This window comes from Salvelinus alpinus, chromosome 26 (assembly GCF_045679555.1).
Source record: "Salvelinus alpinus chromosome 26, SLU_Salpinus.1, whole genome shotgun sequence".
NCBI classification, from domain to species: domain Eukaryota; kingdom Metazoa; phylum Chordata; class Actinopteri; order Salmoniformes; family Salmonidae; genus Salvelinus; species Salvelinus alpinus.
The window spans coordinates 10,512,560-10,529,745 of record NC_092111.1 but is presented as its reverse complement, the minus strand read 5'-3'; the positions used below and the strand labels follow the sequence as shown (position 1 = coordinate 10,529,745).

The 17,186-nt window shown below is 44.1% G+C and overlaps 1 protein-coding gene across 1 annotated transcript; it reads left to right on the top strand.

Annotated features, from left to right (window-relative positions):
* The first annotated feature begins 7,984 nt into the window (after positions 1-7,984).
* On the top strand, positions 7,985-16,146 carry slc39a7 (solute carrier family 39 member 7). The gene is made up of 8 exons (XM_071367671.1): positions 7,985-8,189; positions 8,841-9,217; positions 9,907-10,075; positions 10,344-10,421; positions 10,608-10,736; positions 11,726-11,842; positions 13,699-13,895; positions 14,118-16,146. The coding sequence occupies exons 2-8, from the start codon at positions 8,846-8,848 to the stop codon at positions 14,370-14,372; spliced, it is 1,317 nt and encodes a 438-aa protein (XP_071223772.1). The 5' UTR covers positions 7,985-8,189; positions 8,841-8,845; the 3' UTR covers positions 14,373-16,146.
* Positions 16,147-17,186: the final 1,040 nt, after the last annotated feature.

The following is a 17,186-nucleotide window of genomic DNA, read 5'->3' as shown; positions in this document are numbered from 1 at the left end:
ATTGAGAATCATATATAGGTAGGCTGTTTCACCCTGTTTGTTTGTGGGTGATTGTCTTCCGTGTCTGTAGGTATGTTCGTACCACACGGGACTGTAGCGTTTGTTTGTAGTCTGTACCTGTTCGTGCGTTCTTCGTGTATTTGTAAGTTCTCATGTTCAGGTCTGTTTAGTTCGTTTTGTTGTTTTGTATTTTCAAGTATATTTTCGTGTCAGTGTTCGTCTGGTCTATTAAATAAATATTCATTATGTATTCATCACCCGCTGCGCCTTGGTCCGCTCATTCACCACAAGACGACCGTTACAGAATCACCCACCACAAAAGGACCAAGCAGCGTGTGAAACAGCAACAGGACCCACCTACACAGGATTTATGGCAATGGGAGCAGGATCTGGGCTACACTACGTGGGAGGAGATCGACAGGTGGGCGATCGACCCAGGGCGAATGCCGGAGCCCGCCTGGGATTCTCTGGCGCAGTGCGAGGAGGGATACCGGCGAATGGAGGCAGCACGACGACGCGGTAGGAAGCCTGTGAGTCAGCCCAAAACATTTCTTGGGGGGGGGATGGCTAAAAGGCAGTGTGGCGAAGTCAGGTAGGAGACCTGCGGCTACTCCCTGTACTTACCGTGGAGAGCGAGAGTACGGGCAGACACCGTGTTACGCAGTAGAGCGCATGGTGTCTCCTGTACGTGTGCATAGCCCGGTGCGGTACATACCAGCTCCTCGTATCTGCCGGGCTAGATTGAGTATTGAGCCAGGTGCCATGAAGCCGGCTCAACGCGTCTGGTCTCCAGTGCGTCTCATCGGGCCGGCTTACATGGCACCAGCCTTACGCATGGTGTCCCCGGTTCGCCTACATAGCCCGGTGCGGGTTATTCCACCTCCCCGCACTGGTCGGGCGACGGGGAGCATACAACCAGGTAAGGTTGGGCAGGCTCAGTGCTCAAGGGAGCCAGTACATCTGCACGGTCCGGTATTTCCGGCGCCACCTCCCCGCCCCAACCCAGTACCACCAGTGACTACACCACGCACCAAGCCTCCTGTGCATCTCCAGAGTCCTGTGCGTCCTGTTGCTGCTCCCCGCACTAGCCTGAAGGTGCGTGTCCTTAGCCCGGTACCTCCAGTTCCGGTACCACGCACCAGGCATACAGTGCGCCTCAGCCGGCCAGAGTCTGCCCAACGCCGTCAGAGCTGCCCGTCTGCCCAACGCCGTCAGAGCCGCCCGTCTGCCCAACGCCGTCAGAGCCGCCCGTCTGCCCAACGCCGTCAGAGCCGCCCGTCTGCCAAGCGCCGTCAGAGCCGCCCGTCTGCCAAGCGCCGTCAGAGCCGCCCGTCTGCCAAGCGCCGTCAGAGCCGCCCGTCTGCCAAGCGCCGTCAGAGCCGCCCGTCTGCCAAGCGCCGTCAGAGCCGCCCGTCTGTCCCGAGCCGTCAGAGCCGCCCGTCTGTCCCGAGCCGTCAGAGCCGCCCGTCTGTCCCGAGCCGTCAGAGCCGCCCGTCTGTCCCGAGCCATCAGAGCCGCCCGTCTGTCCCGAGCCTTCAGAGCCGCCCGTCTGTCCCGAGCCTTCAGAGCCGCCCATCTGTCCCGAGCCTTCAGAGCCGCCCGTCTGTCCCGAGCTTTCAGAGCCTTCCGCCAGACAGGAGCAGACAGAGCCTTCCGCCAGACAGGAGCAGCGAGAGCCTTCCGCCAGACAGAAGCAGCCAGAGCCTTCCGCCAGCCAGCCATGAGCAGCCAGAGCCTTCCGCCAGCCATGAGCAGCCAGAGCCGCCAGCCAGCCATGAGCAGCCAGAGCCGCCAGCCAGCCATGAGCAGCCAGAGTCGCCAGCCAGCCATGAGCAGCCAGAGCCGCCAGCCAGCCATGAGCAGCCAGAGCCGCCAGCCATGAGCAGCCAGAGCCGCCAGCCAGCCATGAGCAGCCAGAGCCGCCAGCCAGCCATGAGCAGCCAGAGCCGCCAGAGCCGCCAGAGCCAGCCAGCCAGGATCCGCTAGAGCCAGCCAGCCAGGATCCGCCAGAGCCAGCCAGTCCGAAGCGGTCCCTCAGTCCGGGGCTGCCCCTAAGTCCAGCGGGACCCATGTCTAGGGTTCCCAGTCCAAGGTCGGTGGCGAGGGTCGCCACCTTGAGGAGGCTACAAAAGCGGGGATTGACTATGGTGGGGTGGAGACCACGCCCAGAGCCTGAGCCGCCACCGTGGACAGATGCCCACCCAGACCCTCCCCTAGACTTTATGCTGGTGTGCCCGGAGTTCGCACCTTGAGGGGGGGGGTTATGTCACGTTCCTGACCTGTTTTCTCTTGTTTTTGTATGTGTTTAGTTGGTCAGGGCGTGAGTTGGGGTGGGCATTCTATGTTATGTGTTTCTATGTTTAGGGTCATTATCTGTTAGCCTTATATGGTTCTCAATCAGGGACAGGTGTTATTCATTTCCTCTGATTGAGAATCATATATAGGTAGGCTGTTTCACCCTGTTTGTTTGTGGGTGATTGTCTTCCGTGTCTGTAGGTATGTTCGTACCACACGGGACTGTAGCGTTTGTTTGTAGTCTGTACCTGTTCGTGCGTTCTTCGTGTATTTGTAAGTTCTCATGTTCAGGTCTGTTTAGTTCGTTTTGTTGTTTTGTATTTTCAAGTATATTTTCGTGTCAGTGTTCGTCTGGTCTATTAAATAAATATTCATTATGTATTCATCACCCGCTGCGCCTTGGTCCGCTCATTCACCACAAGACGACCGTTACAAATCTAAAATATATTTTGATTTGTTTAACACTTTTTTGGCTACTGCATGATTCCATATGTGTTATTTCATAGTTTTGATGTCGTTAGTATTATTCTACAATGTAGAAAATAGTAAAAATAAAGAAAAAACCTTGAATGACTAGGTGTGCCCAAACTTTTGACTGGTACTGTATATATATATTTTTAAATCCCACCACTTGAATAATGATTCCCCTATTAACAGCTATTAAAACTGAAGAGATTACCATACAAATCATGTATTAAATTAGTATATTAGACTAGTGTTTGTGAGTAATTGCGTTGACCTTTAAGATGTGAAGGTAGAATTTTAGGTGCATGATTCTGTCAAGTTTTGAAAACGAGTTACAAGAAAAAGAACTAACCCCAGCTAGTTTTTCCTGCTTTGTTAAAATAAATTAACATTGCTACCTACAGGTTATTCATAAGAAATAGACAAGCAATGTGATCTGCTGTCACTAGCACAAACCATGTATCGTTTGTGTAATGTCTTAAAATGTATAAAGGTTTTACATACTGTGTAAATATGTTTTTAGGGTTGAATTTTCATAAAATCCCACCACTTATGCTGTGTGTTGTATGTTGCTTTAAACTTTTGACACACTTTTGTATCATTCCCACCATTGAAAAGCAATCTGTGGGGTCCAAATTAGAAAAGAAAAACGTTTCAGTGAATTGACTGAAAAGCTTCATTTTCAAGACAGTCAAATCTAGTCCAATGGGTGACAAAACTGTGAGAAAGTGAAAAGAGCGGTGCATATGATTATGGGCAAGGGCAGGACTGGGCAGGCCGCAGACGGAAAGAGAAAATAACATTTACCTTGAACTCCGGCTGCTCTGTCTCTAGGGCGGGGTCAACAATTGTGCAAGGGTCTGACAGGGTCAGGGGGAGGGAGGAACCAGGGACAGAGGCTGCCCTGGGGTCGTGGGGGCTACCCGGGGGGTGTGGGGGGAGGGGGGGGGGGGGTATTGGCAGATTTAGGAGGCAGATGCTCAATATGCAGATGTCTAATCGAATTGTGGGATGTTAAATTGGTACCACTGATTTGCATCAATACAATAGCCCTCCCATCCCGCCTTGGGTTTAGGGGTCAACCGAGTTCCCTTGCATGGAATAAGCAGCATCTGAAAAGGTGTGAACTTCATAAAGCAAGCATACTGCTGCTTGGTGGGAAGACACAGAATTAAATATATATGGGATATACTTCCTATAAATGCAATATCTGTCGCTCTTATTTTAAATATATCTCTATTCCTATAGGCTTGTGTTATATCAGATTAAGGGATATTGTATCCAGTGGTTAAAGGCCCAGTGCAGTCAAAAACTAGATTTTTCTGTGTTTTATATATACACTGCTCAAAAATATAAAGGGAACACTAAAATAACACATCCTAGATCTGAATGAATGAAATATTCTTATTAAATACTTTTTCCTTTACATAGTTGAATGTGCTGATAACAAAATCACACAAAAATTATCAATTGAAATCAAATTATCAACCCATGGAGGTCTGGATTTAGAGTCACACTCAAAATTAAAGTGGAAAACCACACTACAGGCTGATCCAACTTTGATGTAATGTCCTTAAAACAAGTCAAAATGAGGCTCTGTAGTGTGTGTGGCCTCCACGTGCCTGTATGACCTCCCTACAACGCCTGGGCATGCTCCTGATGAGGTGGCGGATGGTCTCCTGAGGGATCTCCTCCCAGACCTGGACTAAAGCATCCGCCAACTCCTGGACAGTCTGTGGTGCAACGTGGCGTTGGTGGATGGAGCGAGACATGATGTCCCAGATGTGCTCAATTGGATTCAGGTCTGGGGAACGGGCGGGCCAGTCCATAGCATCAATGCCTTCCTCTTGCAGGAACTGCTGACACACTCCAGCCACATGAGGTCTAGCATGGTCTTGCATTAGGAGGAACCCAGGGCCAACCGCACCAGCATATGGTCTCACAAGGGGTCTGAGGATCTCATCTCGGTACCTAATGGCAGTCAGGCTACCTCTGGCGAGCACATGGAGGGCTGTGCGGCCCCCCAAAGAAATGCCACCCCACACCATGACTGATCCACCGCCAAACCGGTCATGCTGGAGGATGTTGCAGGCAGCAGAACGTTCTCCACGGCGTCTCCAGACTCTGTCACGTCTGTCACATGTGCTCAGTGTGAACCTGCTTTCATCTGTGAAGAGCACAGGGCGCCAGTGGCGAATTTGCCAATCTTGGTGTTCTCTGGCAAATGCCAAACGTCCTGCACGGTGTTGGGCTGTAAGCACAACCCCCAACTGTGGACGTCGGGCCCTCATACCACCCTCATAGAGTCTGTTTCTGACCGTTTGAGCAGACACATGCACATTTGTGGCCTGCTGGAGGTCATTTTGCAGGGCTCTGGCAGTGCTCCTCCTGCTCCTCTTGCACAAAGGCGGAGGTAGCGGTCCTGCTGCTGGGTTGTTGCCCTCCTACGGCCTCCTCCACGTCTCCTGATGTACTGGCCTGTCTCCTGGTAGCGCCTCCATGCTCTGGACACTACGCTGACAGACACAGCAAACCTTCTTGCCATAGCTCGCATTGATGTGCCATCCTGGATGAGCTGCACTACCTGAGCCACTTGTGTGGGTTGTAGACTCCGTCTCATGCTACCACTAGAGTGAAAGCAGGAAGCATAGGAACTGAGAAGTGGTCTGTGGTCACCACCTGCAGAACCACTCCTTTATTCGGGGTGTCTTGCTAATTGCCTATAATTTCCACCTGTTGTCTATTCCATTTGCACAACAGCATGTGAAATTTATTGTCAATCAGTGTCGCTTCCTAAGTGGACAGTTTGATTTCACAGAAGTGTGATTGACTTGGAGTTACATTGTGTTGTTTAAGTGTTCCCTTTATTTTTTTGAGCAGTGTATATATATTTCCACACTATGAGGTTGGAATAATACTGTGTAATTGTGAAAATTATGATAATGGACTTTTAGTGTTAGAGCTGTTTGAAAAGACCACCTGAAATGTCAACCTGTTTTGGTGGGATAGAGTTTTGGCCTGTCTCATGACATCACCAGGCAGTAAATTAGTAAATTAGACCAATAAGAAAAAGAGTTCCAACCCTCTCTGTCAATAATTGTACGTTTTCCCCACCCCACTCAGACCACTACCAGACAGTCCTATCTAAATTCTTTCTTGAGAAATTGCTCTTTGCTAAGAAGCTATTTTTGTTTCTTTTTTACCATTTTAATTGAAAACAATCACAGTAAGGTACTCAGAAATAATTTGATATTGAGATTTTTTCAAATCTGTCTGCATTTGACTTTTAAATTGAACTGGAGCTGGGCCATTCCACCAATTCGGTGCCTTTTGAGAAGTGTAACTTCATGAAAAAAACGTTGGATTTCACACATTTTTGTAATTCTGTCATAAAGAGCATGTGTTCAACTGATTAAAGAAATATGTTTTCCCATTTAAAAAAATGCTATAGTAAGAGCCTATTAAGTGCCAAATATAGTAACAGGTTGACCGTAACATGGTTGACGATTTCATCTTAAATCAGCTACAAATCCCCTTTTGATTGGGGGAATGGAAGCTTGTTGTGTGCAACAGGGAGTAGCAATTGAATGCAAGCTTCACAATTTTTTCTTTTTTATTGTTAGAATATTTCTAGTCTGTCTATCTATGGGTAACAGGGTTGACATGTCATGCTCAGCCAGCTCAGTTTTCCACCACAAAACACCGAAAACAGTAGAACCAGCTCACCTGCTTTTACACTATGATTTGACTATTAGATGTTCAATGATTCTTTTGAAAAATATTTTAAAAGGAACAGTTTTACCTAAAAAGAGAGTTCAGTTCACTTAACAGGATTGACCTTAAAATGAGGGACAGATGTAAATGAATCACTAATTACACTAAATGACTTTGTCAAAGCAACAAAATAACTAGATCTTTTCAATGATGGTGAAAACTTGGACAATTGTGTGGTTTAAGTGACAGAGGGTGCACGGAGGGACATGTCAAAATGCTGGATTTTGGCACTTTAGCGTGTCTTTATTCATATAGAAAATTTGATTTATTTAATTCTCCATGTGGTCTATATTAAAGGGCACTTAATTTAATATAACAGGCTTTTAAAATGCAATATTGGTGCAAAATTTCTACTTGAAATATCAAAGGGACGCAAAAGGCACTACTGTCAATGAGAGAGCCAGGCAGAGCTGAGCTCTCGAAACTTAGAAAAGTAGGATAAAAGTATGACAAACTAAGATTAGGGTTAGGGTTGAACATAAGGCTGGGCTAAGGTTAGGGTTATTGCTAGGGTTCGGGTTGAGCCAGGGTGTAGACCACAGGAGGTTGGTGGCACCTTAATTGGAGAGAACGGGCTCGTGGTAATAGCTGGAGCGGCATTAGTGGAATGGTATCAAATACATCCAACACATGGTTTCCATTCCATTTGCGCCGTTCTGTTATTATGAGCTGTTCTCCCCTCATCAGCCACCTGTGGTGTGGACATGAAGCCATGGTTAGGGTTATGGCTGGGGTCAGGTTTGAGCCAAGGTATGGACATGGGACAAGAGGAAAGTGTGCAGAGACATGGCAGATGAATGTAAGCATGGCTCAACTGTAATCCTAATCCTTTTTTTCTCTGTCCCTGAATAGAATGATACAGTATTTCCATTCCATCTCAATACACGTTTTGTTATTTGGAATTCCATTGCTTTTCATAGGGAAACTTCAACATCAAATGTGGTATTCTTATCCTGATATTGTGAAATATTCCCATTTCTAATAGTACAAGTGTAGAAGGGTAGCCTAGAATGCTTCATTTAATTAGGCCTACATTTTCCCCCAGTCTTTATGTGGAATCTCAGAGAACAATACATGTAAACTGTAATACAACACACTCTCAGTTGAAAGTAAACCTCCCCTAAATAAGATAATTCCATTATTGGTCGTTGTCTTTTCCAAAGTAAACTTTGCAATAATTTCCCTGAAAATAGTAGTCAGAGAGATACAGAAGAGGAAGCGAGAGATACCACTCCCTATTTTTTTTCAGGTTCATACACAGTCAATCAACTAAGCAAAACAGAACCAACTGCTTAATGCACTGGTGCCTATGGGAGAGCTACTCCCTTAAGCAGACCAGTACTGTGACAAAAAAAATTCAATGGGAAATGGCCTGAGTGGGACGCCTTCATTCATCCACCATATTTGCGTCCGCATCCTGCTTTTATGCAGGATGAGATTACAAAAGCATAAGTCTCGCGATATTATGACACGTAGTCTTTAGTTTCACCAGCGAATGAAATCACGCGAGGTTTCTATTTATTTGACTAAATGCCACGTCTGATAACGAATAGACACTTTTCAGATCATCTGTTGGGAATAATTTATCTGATAAACCGTTATCACTGACCCGCAACATCGCAGACTGTCTATCCGTGCATAATTATAGCAGACAGGTGAGTTTAGGGCAATTCGTTTATACTGCAGCATTGTTGTCATCACCGTTAACAACTCCAAATACCTATCTAGGTAGCGTTACCAATTGTTTCCTATTGTACTTTGCTAGTTAAGTATCCCGCCAACTGATTTTGCATGCAAATCTAAACTGCGACATCTGCATTCGTTTAATCGCATTCATAGGCAGCTATTGTTGATGTGGCTAACTTAGCTGGTAGCCAAACAGTTAGTGGCTAACTTGCTAGGTGTTAGGTACAACAACAATTAACATACAGTATGTTTCAAGCCATCACTTTAATAACACGGCCTAGCTAAGTTAGTTACTCAACTAGGCTACTAACCCCATTTGGGACCCTACCCCTTTTCCTCAGTGTTTGACTCCTCATAACCCCCCTTGAAAAGTGTACGCTTATAGCCTTAGCAGAGGGCCATCATGGGAATGCTGTTAGGTATAGCAGATGGGATGTTGATAATGTTAATTGTTGTCTAACTAGTTAGCCTAATATTTGTTCCATAACTAGCTAGCTAAAGCCACCCACTGTAACTACCCACAATATAAAAACAATAAGATGTTTCTGTATGAAGCTAGTATTGCTGTACTATAGCAGCCTGTTGTAACCATAGATTTTCCCTTTGGGTGTCTGTCCCAGGTGAGATGATGGCCCATGGACGTCTGCTAGCACTGTTCACAGGAGCGGTGCTGTTGCTAGCCGCCCAGCTAACTGTTGCTCACAGTCACTCTCATGACCATGGGCATGCACATTCGCATGGGGGTGGCGGTTGCCATGGTCATTCCCATGGCGGTCAGAAGCTACACCAGGGGGCGAGCAAGTGGAGTGCTGAGGCCAACCTGCCCCCAGCAGAGGAGTCACACCACGGTCATGCACATGACCACGGTCATGCACATGACCACGGTCATGCTCATGAGCACAAGGAGGAGAGTGGACACAGGCACACCCAAGGAGGGGAGAGGGTGAAGAGGCAGGTGGAGGGAGAGAAGAGGGACATAGTGGAGCTCTGGATGCAGGTATTGTCAGTGGAGACCTTGGAGCCATACATGAATGGACATGAATGTGTTCTGGATATTTGATACATTATTTTTGTCCAGAACCTGTGCTACATTTAGATGTCCGTTAGTGCTCATAGCCTACCTTCAATCAAATCATATGCAAAATGTCATATCTTTGTCGGTATCCCTCCTGTTCGTTCCAACAACCTCCTGACTTTCCCTGTGCAAACATAGGCTACCTATCTCTCCAGATTTAACGGATCACTACTGTAGGTACAAAATTACTGCTTTCTAGGTACAAAATTACTGCTTTCACTTTTCAACACATTTCCCTTTTGCCAGTGAGTCTGTTGCTAAGTTTGATGTCGAGTTCTATTGACTAGTTTGGCTTTGACAACTGGACTAGACAACCTCACAGCAGTGTACTGCCAATAACTTTCTGTTGGTTTTGACTGCAGAGCGAAATGTCTCTTTTATGACGTTTGCATTTTTATTTGCTATGTTCAACAGGATTAGGTTGGAATCCAAGAACTTTTGTAGACAGGAAATATCTTTTCCTTATTTGATGAAGTTCATTAGATTGATTTGAGACCCTTGGAACTCGGCACAGCCATCCTTATCAAGTGTGAGATTATTTTACCACACACAAGCACACTGTTAAAGTGGCCGCTTATGACCTGCTGTCTATGTTTCTCTCTTATTGTTAGGCCATCGGTGCCACTCTGCTGATCAGTGCTGCTCCCTTCCTCATCCTCTTCCTGATCCCGGTCCAGTCCAATACAGACCAGAACCAGAACCTCTTGAAGGTGCTGCTGAGCTTCGCCTCTGGTGGCCTGCTGGGAGACGCCTTCCTGCACCTCATCCCTCACGCCCTAGGTTAGTGAATGTATCGCAAGTATTGTCACAGTACATTTCTTAATTAAGTGAAAATAATTGATTGCCTATCTATTCTTTTGAATATGTTTAGGTATGATTCTGGCGTTTCATCTTTACGCAATAATCAGTGAAGCAAATTTAAGCTCTTAAGATCAGCAACAAAAAAAAAAGATTTATTGGTTTATAGTTGAAAGGATGTAGTCATGCCAGTCTGTTTCTTTGTCTGTCTTTCTCTCATTTTCATTCTCTCTCTTGCTTGTTTTCACAGAGCCTCACTCTCACCATGGAGACGAGGGACAAGGCCACTCTGACAGTGAAGAATCACAGTATCATGGCCATTCACATGGTATAGCTCCGTCGTGATCGCTACATTTACCATCACCATACTATCCAGCTTATCCATTACATACCAGTATTTAGCATGCTTGAGAATGACACTGACTCACTCTTCTACTCTATATTTTTTTTATTGAGTCTGGCCCCATTTTGGCAAAAAGCATGTCCCTGACGGTGTTCCTTATCACACCTGTAGGTGCCGCCCATGGTCACATGATGTCAGTAGGGCTGTGGGTTCTCGGTGGAATCGTGGCCTTCCTGGTGGTGGAGAAATTTGTTCGCCTCCTGAAGGGTGGACACGGACACTCCCACTCCCACTCTCAGGGTAGGTAATACATTTTGATTTGAGTTTGTAGCGTGGGGGGAAAAAGAACAACAATTTGAATTGATGCATGTGCCCCTGCTATTTCAAGGCTACATCCATTCAATATGAGCTTTCTTTACCATAACTCATATGCCTTGAAATGATCCCTCTGTATGCAATGCATTTTTTTGCCTATTGCCCACTTCTGCCTTTGTCTATATATCTATGTAATGCATGTCAATTGTATTGGAATAGGTTAGGTAGTTACATTTACATTTGAGTCATTTAGCAGATGCTCTTATCCAGAGTGACTTACAGGAGCAATAAGGGTTAAGTGCCTTGCTTAAGGGCACATCTACAGATTTTTCACCTCGTCGGCTCGGGGATTCGAACCAGCGACCTTTTTGTTACTAGCTCTTAACCAACGCTCCTAGTTTAGGTCTTAGGAGCATAATTACACTACCACACTCCACCCCCGGGGGACAGCAGCTGGTTGGTTAGGTGCTCTGCCAAGAAGTCTTGTGAAGCCTTGATAAGAAGGATCTGTAATCAGTGAATTTTTTGTTATCTTTAGTTTTGGTTCAGGCTATTTTGTACTTTTTGTTTTTGTATATATTTATTTTGTCATGAACAAATGATGATCCGCTTGGGCTGGCTGACTCCGGTGTCAGGATGGAGCTGGCCCTGAAAACAGGTAAAGTGTCTGTCTCTTGGGCACATGCATATAACATGGTCCTCATACTCTATCCTCTCACATAAATGTGCCTAGGACCCCTAGACCTAGTGAATGCAGCCAAATCATTAGGCTAGCGAGTTGGTTTCGTAACCCGACCTCTGGGTCCATTTTGAAATCTGGCATTTGATGAGATTTTCCTCTAGCCGAGAGCTGCTGTATGGTTGGGTGATTTGATGCTGCTCTTCTACTTTTGGAATGAGGCAGGGTCAGTAAACCAAAGAGTTATGCACGGCATTTTTATTTTCTTCCCTATTTTCTCGTCTCCTATTTTCAGCTGCTCCTAAGGCAAAGGAGAGTGACGGGGAGGAAAAAAAGAAGAACGAGGGTGAGAAAGATTTAAAAGAAAAGAAAGATGAGACGACTCCAAAAGAAGTGGAGGAGAAAACTACAGGTAAGATAGTTGAATAATTGCCACTTAAGTTCTTAGTGGGCAGTTTGCCTTCACTGAAATGGCTCTTTTTAAAATCTCAAAACCACTTTTTCTCCATGAGAATATTTACTTTATGACAACATTTCAGTTACCAGCATCCCATCAAGCCAGTTTCTCTGTTGTATGTAACTATTGCAATGTTGTGATCATTGTCCACTCTCCCTTCTCAATATTAAGCAGGGCAAACTCTTTTTGGGGATTTCTGGTACATCAAATTAAATCGATCACAGCATGTTTCTGGACTCATTCAGAAGTTTTTAACCTGATTTAAGTGCAATACCTTTCCAAATGTATGTAGAAAGGTCAATTTATATTCCTAAAACTTCAATTGAAAATGATGCTGTCGCTGCTTCCTGTTGACAAGACATTTTGATAAAGAGCCCAATGTCAAAACACAGTTCATGTGTCCAAATCAACAAATAATATGATTCAACAGTTCCTGATATATTGAAAACATAAACAGTTTTTAAAAAAAAGAACATGTGCAAGAATAGTAATCAGATGACTTGTATTTTTTTTAAACGAGCACCTTATAAACTGCACACATCTGAGAATAATTTTTACATCGCTGGTTAGAAGAGAATTTATTGATTCATCTAAATTCTAGAACGCCGGATCGAGATTCAGGGAGTCTGCTGAAACAGGGCAGAAACAAATTTGCTTTAACTTCAACGAATCACGACCTTGCATAGGATATCAATAGTGCTGAGCAATTAACCAAAATGACAATTATTTTGTTTCATTATTATAATATATTTTTTACCCCCTTCTCCACAATTTTCGATCTTGTCTCATTGCTGCAACTCCGCAACGTCCTAGAGAGAGGCGAAGGTGGAATCATGTGTCCTCTGAAACATGACCCGCCAAACCGCGCTTCTTAACACCTGCCAGCTTAACCCGGAAGCCAGCTTGTCCGGTCTGTTTCTTTTACACCTGTTACGTAAGAGACAGGAAAATGCGCGATCGAGGGGATCCATAGAGAGCAGTTTCTTTGCGATGTATCTCTACCTGAAAATACATGATCTAAGTGATTGATAGTTGGTATTCAGTAGTCATAAAAGCATGACTTATTTACTTTGAAGAACTACAAAATAGTGATTTTTCAGACCGCACAGGCAGCAGCTATATAGAGGTGAGATGATGACTTGGAATTAAATAATAGTGATCAAATAAAACAAGTAATATAAGTAACTGAAATATTTGATTTAAAGAGGTTAATAAGTGATAAGCAGTCATGGGCAGTCACTACCATCATGGAATTTTGTTTTATTCTGTGTTACAGCATTCAACCCACACAATGCATAGTGCATTTCATGTTTTGTTTTTTTAATAATCGAAACCGTAACTTGTGATCCTTTTTTAAAATCGGACCGAAATTGAACAGACCTCTAAAAGCAGTAATGGCTCAGCGCTCTAGATATTAACACGGACCAGGTTTGGCTGTTATTTAAGTGATAATTTGGCTCTGAAATTGGTGTATTGCGTGAGACCATCAACTTTTATACAGAGAGCGCCCCAAATTGTCTGCCATTTGAGCTTAAAAGTCCTGCGACGGACAGGCACGTGTAACAAAATCAACGGTACCAAATATATGAATATTTTAAAAGCAATCGATTTAATGCATACGTGATGACTCAACTTTTATACAATGGTGAATGTAGCACACTCAGACATTTTTACAAAAATGACATATTTATTTGTACTTCAACCATGGAGAGTTAACAAATGCTCCTAAGCACAATTTAACCAGGTGCTCTAGACTAGATTCCATAGGGTCTGTGCAGCAGGCTGAATGTTTGACGTCCCTATCAATATAGATATCAAGGTATCGGGCTACCTGAACCTGGCTGCTGACTTCACACACAATTTCACTGACGGGCTGGCCATCGGGGCATCGTTCCTGGTGGGCCCAGCAGTAGGCACAGTCACCACTCTCACCATCCTGCTGCATGAGGTGCCCCACGAGATTGGCGACTTTGCCATCCTGGTCCAGTCTGGCTGCACCAAGAAGAAGGTAATGCACAAGCTTCAGCTTTTCATAATGATTGATGTTACACATACTGATGTCAGACAGAAAACGTCAATGTTCTTGACTATGTACTGAAACATGCTCGGTGACGACAACACAACGCCTATTGACACATGGTGGCAGCAGTAGGATTCGTGTCTTTTCTGTTCCAATAAGAAGGTCTCTGTAGGTAGAAATGTCCATTGACAACTTCCTCTTTCCCATCAGGCCATGTGTCTACAGCTGCTGACAGCCTTGGGGGCTCTTGCCGGCACAGCCTGCTCCCTATTGGCTGAGGGGGTGGGCGCGGCCGCCACAGCCTGGATCCTACCATTCACTGCGGGTGGCTTTGTGTACATTGCCACTGTGACGGTTCTGCCTGAGCTGCTGGTTGGCCGCTCCAGTCTGGGCCAATCAGTGATGGAGATCCTAGCGATGCTGGTTGGAATTTACATGATGGTGCTAATCGCAGAGTATGAGTGAGACAGCGAGTCATCAATAAGAAAGGGAGGTGGAGGGATTTAGAGGAGGAGCAGAAACCGAATGAGAGATGGATTTATACGATTGGAGGGAAAGATACTGATGGAGTTTAAAGGAGAGGGTGAGAAGACAAGTGACAGACAGGACTGCACTAGGTTCCAAAGGGGACTTGAATGGGGAGTAGCATTTCAACACAAACCATCTGCAGGATGATGAGCAATAAGATTTGAACTGTACAAAGTCCTCATCAGCATGTCTAAGTCAGATAGGTCATCAAACTGAGACTTAGGCAAGCTACGCAGATGACTTGGGAGTTGTAATTCATCGTCCATTTATAATTGCAGAGTTTATTCCCTTTTGGTCATAAAAAGGCTAACCAAAACAATGTCCATTTAAGTTGCCGTGAACTATAGTTAAAACTAAAATCAAGAATTGCAATCACACCAATATGTTTAATGCTTACTTTTGCCTTTAATTGTACTTGCAGAGATCACAGATTGAACACAATAGAACTAGACAGTTAAGTGGTTAGGGCATTTTCCTGGATTTAAGTTAAGGGTTTATTTGGATCGGAGTATGTTAGTCTACAACTGGAACATTCCAATGAAATGAAAAGGGCATAATATTGTAACGTATAGTCCATAAACCAGGTCCCCAAATAGCAGCCATCAAAGATACTTGACATGTAGGCCAAGAGGCTTCAGCTTCTGGAATGTGACTTATTGGGAAACATGACTAAGCTGCTTTAGATGTCTACAGCACACAGCAGTTACTGACCAAGCCACTTGTTTGTAACTGTTTTCATAACTGTTGGTTGCTTTCAAGTTGCATGTAAATCATGAGTTGTACCAGTATGTGACTATATATATTAATTGAATTATTAATCAACAGGTAAGCTGTGCTTAGAGGACCATTGGAGTATGATTTGCTTTAAAGTAGTGAATAAATTGCTTTAAATGTGCCCTTCACATGAAGTACCTTCATAATGTGGAAGTACAGTAAATTAATGTATTTAGGGTGGACTAGCCATTTGGAAACTGAACCGATTATCCAGAGTGACAGGATTTGAGGAAATAGATACAGTCCATCAAAACAAACATTTCTTCCACCCTAATTCATCTTAATGTGTCTGGAAGGAATGTTTGACCTACCTTTTGAACAACTGAATGATGAACCCTCTTCCACTTTTGTTTAGTGTTAATAAGCTGCGGCAGCAGGTTTTGTTGAATTGTAACATTTATTCGTTTTTATTCACGTGTACTATTCTTTCTTTTTTTTCGAATGGGTGTCTGCTCTCCCTCCACTCTTGAATAATACAGTAGGCCTTGTGTCAAAGACAATCAATGCTGTAGCTGTTGTGGTTAAAGAGCTCCTTCACCCTAAACCATTCTGTATGTACACGACTGCATCTCTGGGCTGATTCCAAACCAACCCCATGCTGCTATCCCCATTACCTTGTTGACTTTTTTTGCTGCGTATCTGAAATGGCTTGTATTGTCAATATTGTAAGCTGCTTTACCTAGGCATCTGTGATACGTAGGTTGTTTCCTTCCAATGTATTCCTTTACATTGACAGTCTTATCAGATGCTTTAAGTTGTCAACATTGGCCTATAGTTGGGTGCAATGGCTTGATTTGGAATCAGAGCTTTTAATCAGAGGGACCAAGTAAAGGACTAATGTTAAAGTGGTGGGTGGGAGATTCAGTGAGTGAGTATGGTGGAATTTTTTGTTACTTTGTTTTCTTGACTTTTAATTAAACAATTATGATTCCCTTAATGTTTACACTATATTTTACTGGGTCCCTGTTTCTCAGATAATGCAAGAGAACATGAAAAATACAAGCAATCCAATACTTGATTAGCTTATAATCCAACCTAGGCTAAATATTAGAGGGGAAAAGAACAACCGATCACAAACACAAGACGCAGGCTAAGTGTGGCTGTATTCTTATACATACATACGCTAAGTGTACAAAACAGTAGGAACACCTAATATTGAGTTGCACCCCCTTTCGCCTTCAGAACCAACTCAATTCTACAAGGTGTCGGAATCGTTCTACAGGGATCCTGGCCCATGTTGACTCCAATGATTCCCACATTCGTGTCAAGTTGGATGGATGTCCTTTGGGTGGTGGACAATTCTTGATACACATGGGAAACTTGAGTGTGAAAAATCCATCAGCATTGCAGTTCTTGACACACTCAAACCGGTGCACCTTTCTAATACTATACCCCATTCAAAGGCACTTAACTTTTGTCTTGCCCATTCACCCTCTGAATAGCACACATACAATACATACACAATTCATGGCTTAAAAAGCCTTCTTTAACCTGTCTTCTCCCCTTCATCTACACTGATTAAAGTGGATTTAACAAGTTACATCAATACGGGAGTACAGCTTTCACCTGGATTCACCTGTCAGTCTATGTCATGGAAAGAGCAGGTGTTCCTAATGTTTTGTGCACTGTGTATGTAACTGCTTTGCTTGAAGTATCATAGTAAAACTTTTTAACTTTTCCGTTACCACAAAAATTATTTTAAAGAATTAAAGCAAGCCCCGCATCTTTACTTGTAAAGTCACCCTCTAGTTTGATCTTGTACTTGATGCCATGTCTTATTTTGAGGTGCTTTGACTGTCACGTGACGTCTATGCTAATATTGTTCAAATTCGCTAGCTAGCTAGCCAACAACTGTAACGATGTGTTTGAGACAAGTGCTCATTGTGCAAATGTATGTTTTCAATAAACATTGGAGACGAATTATAGTTACATGTCAACAATTTAAGCAAACACCTTCTGTTTTGTTGCTAACCAGCC

Excerpts from the sequence above, each read along its gene's own strand:
- slc39a7 (XM_071367671.1), top strand. The coding sequence starts at position 8,846 with ATGATGGCCCATGGACGTCTGCTAGCACTGTTCACAGGAGCGGTGCTG. Across the intron at positions 10,076-10,343 it reads CCTCATCCCTCACGCCCTAG|AGCCTCACTCTCACCATGGA; the intron begins GTTAGTGAATGT and ends TTGTTTTCACAG. Across the intron at positions 10,737-11,725 it reads CTCCCACTCCCACTCTCAGG|CTGCTCCTAAGGCAAAGGAG; the intron begins GTAGGTAATACA and ends TCCTATTTTCAG.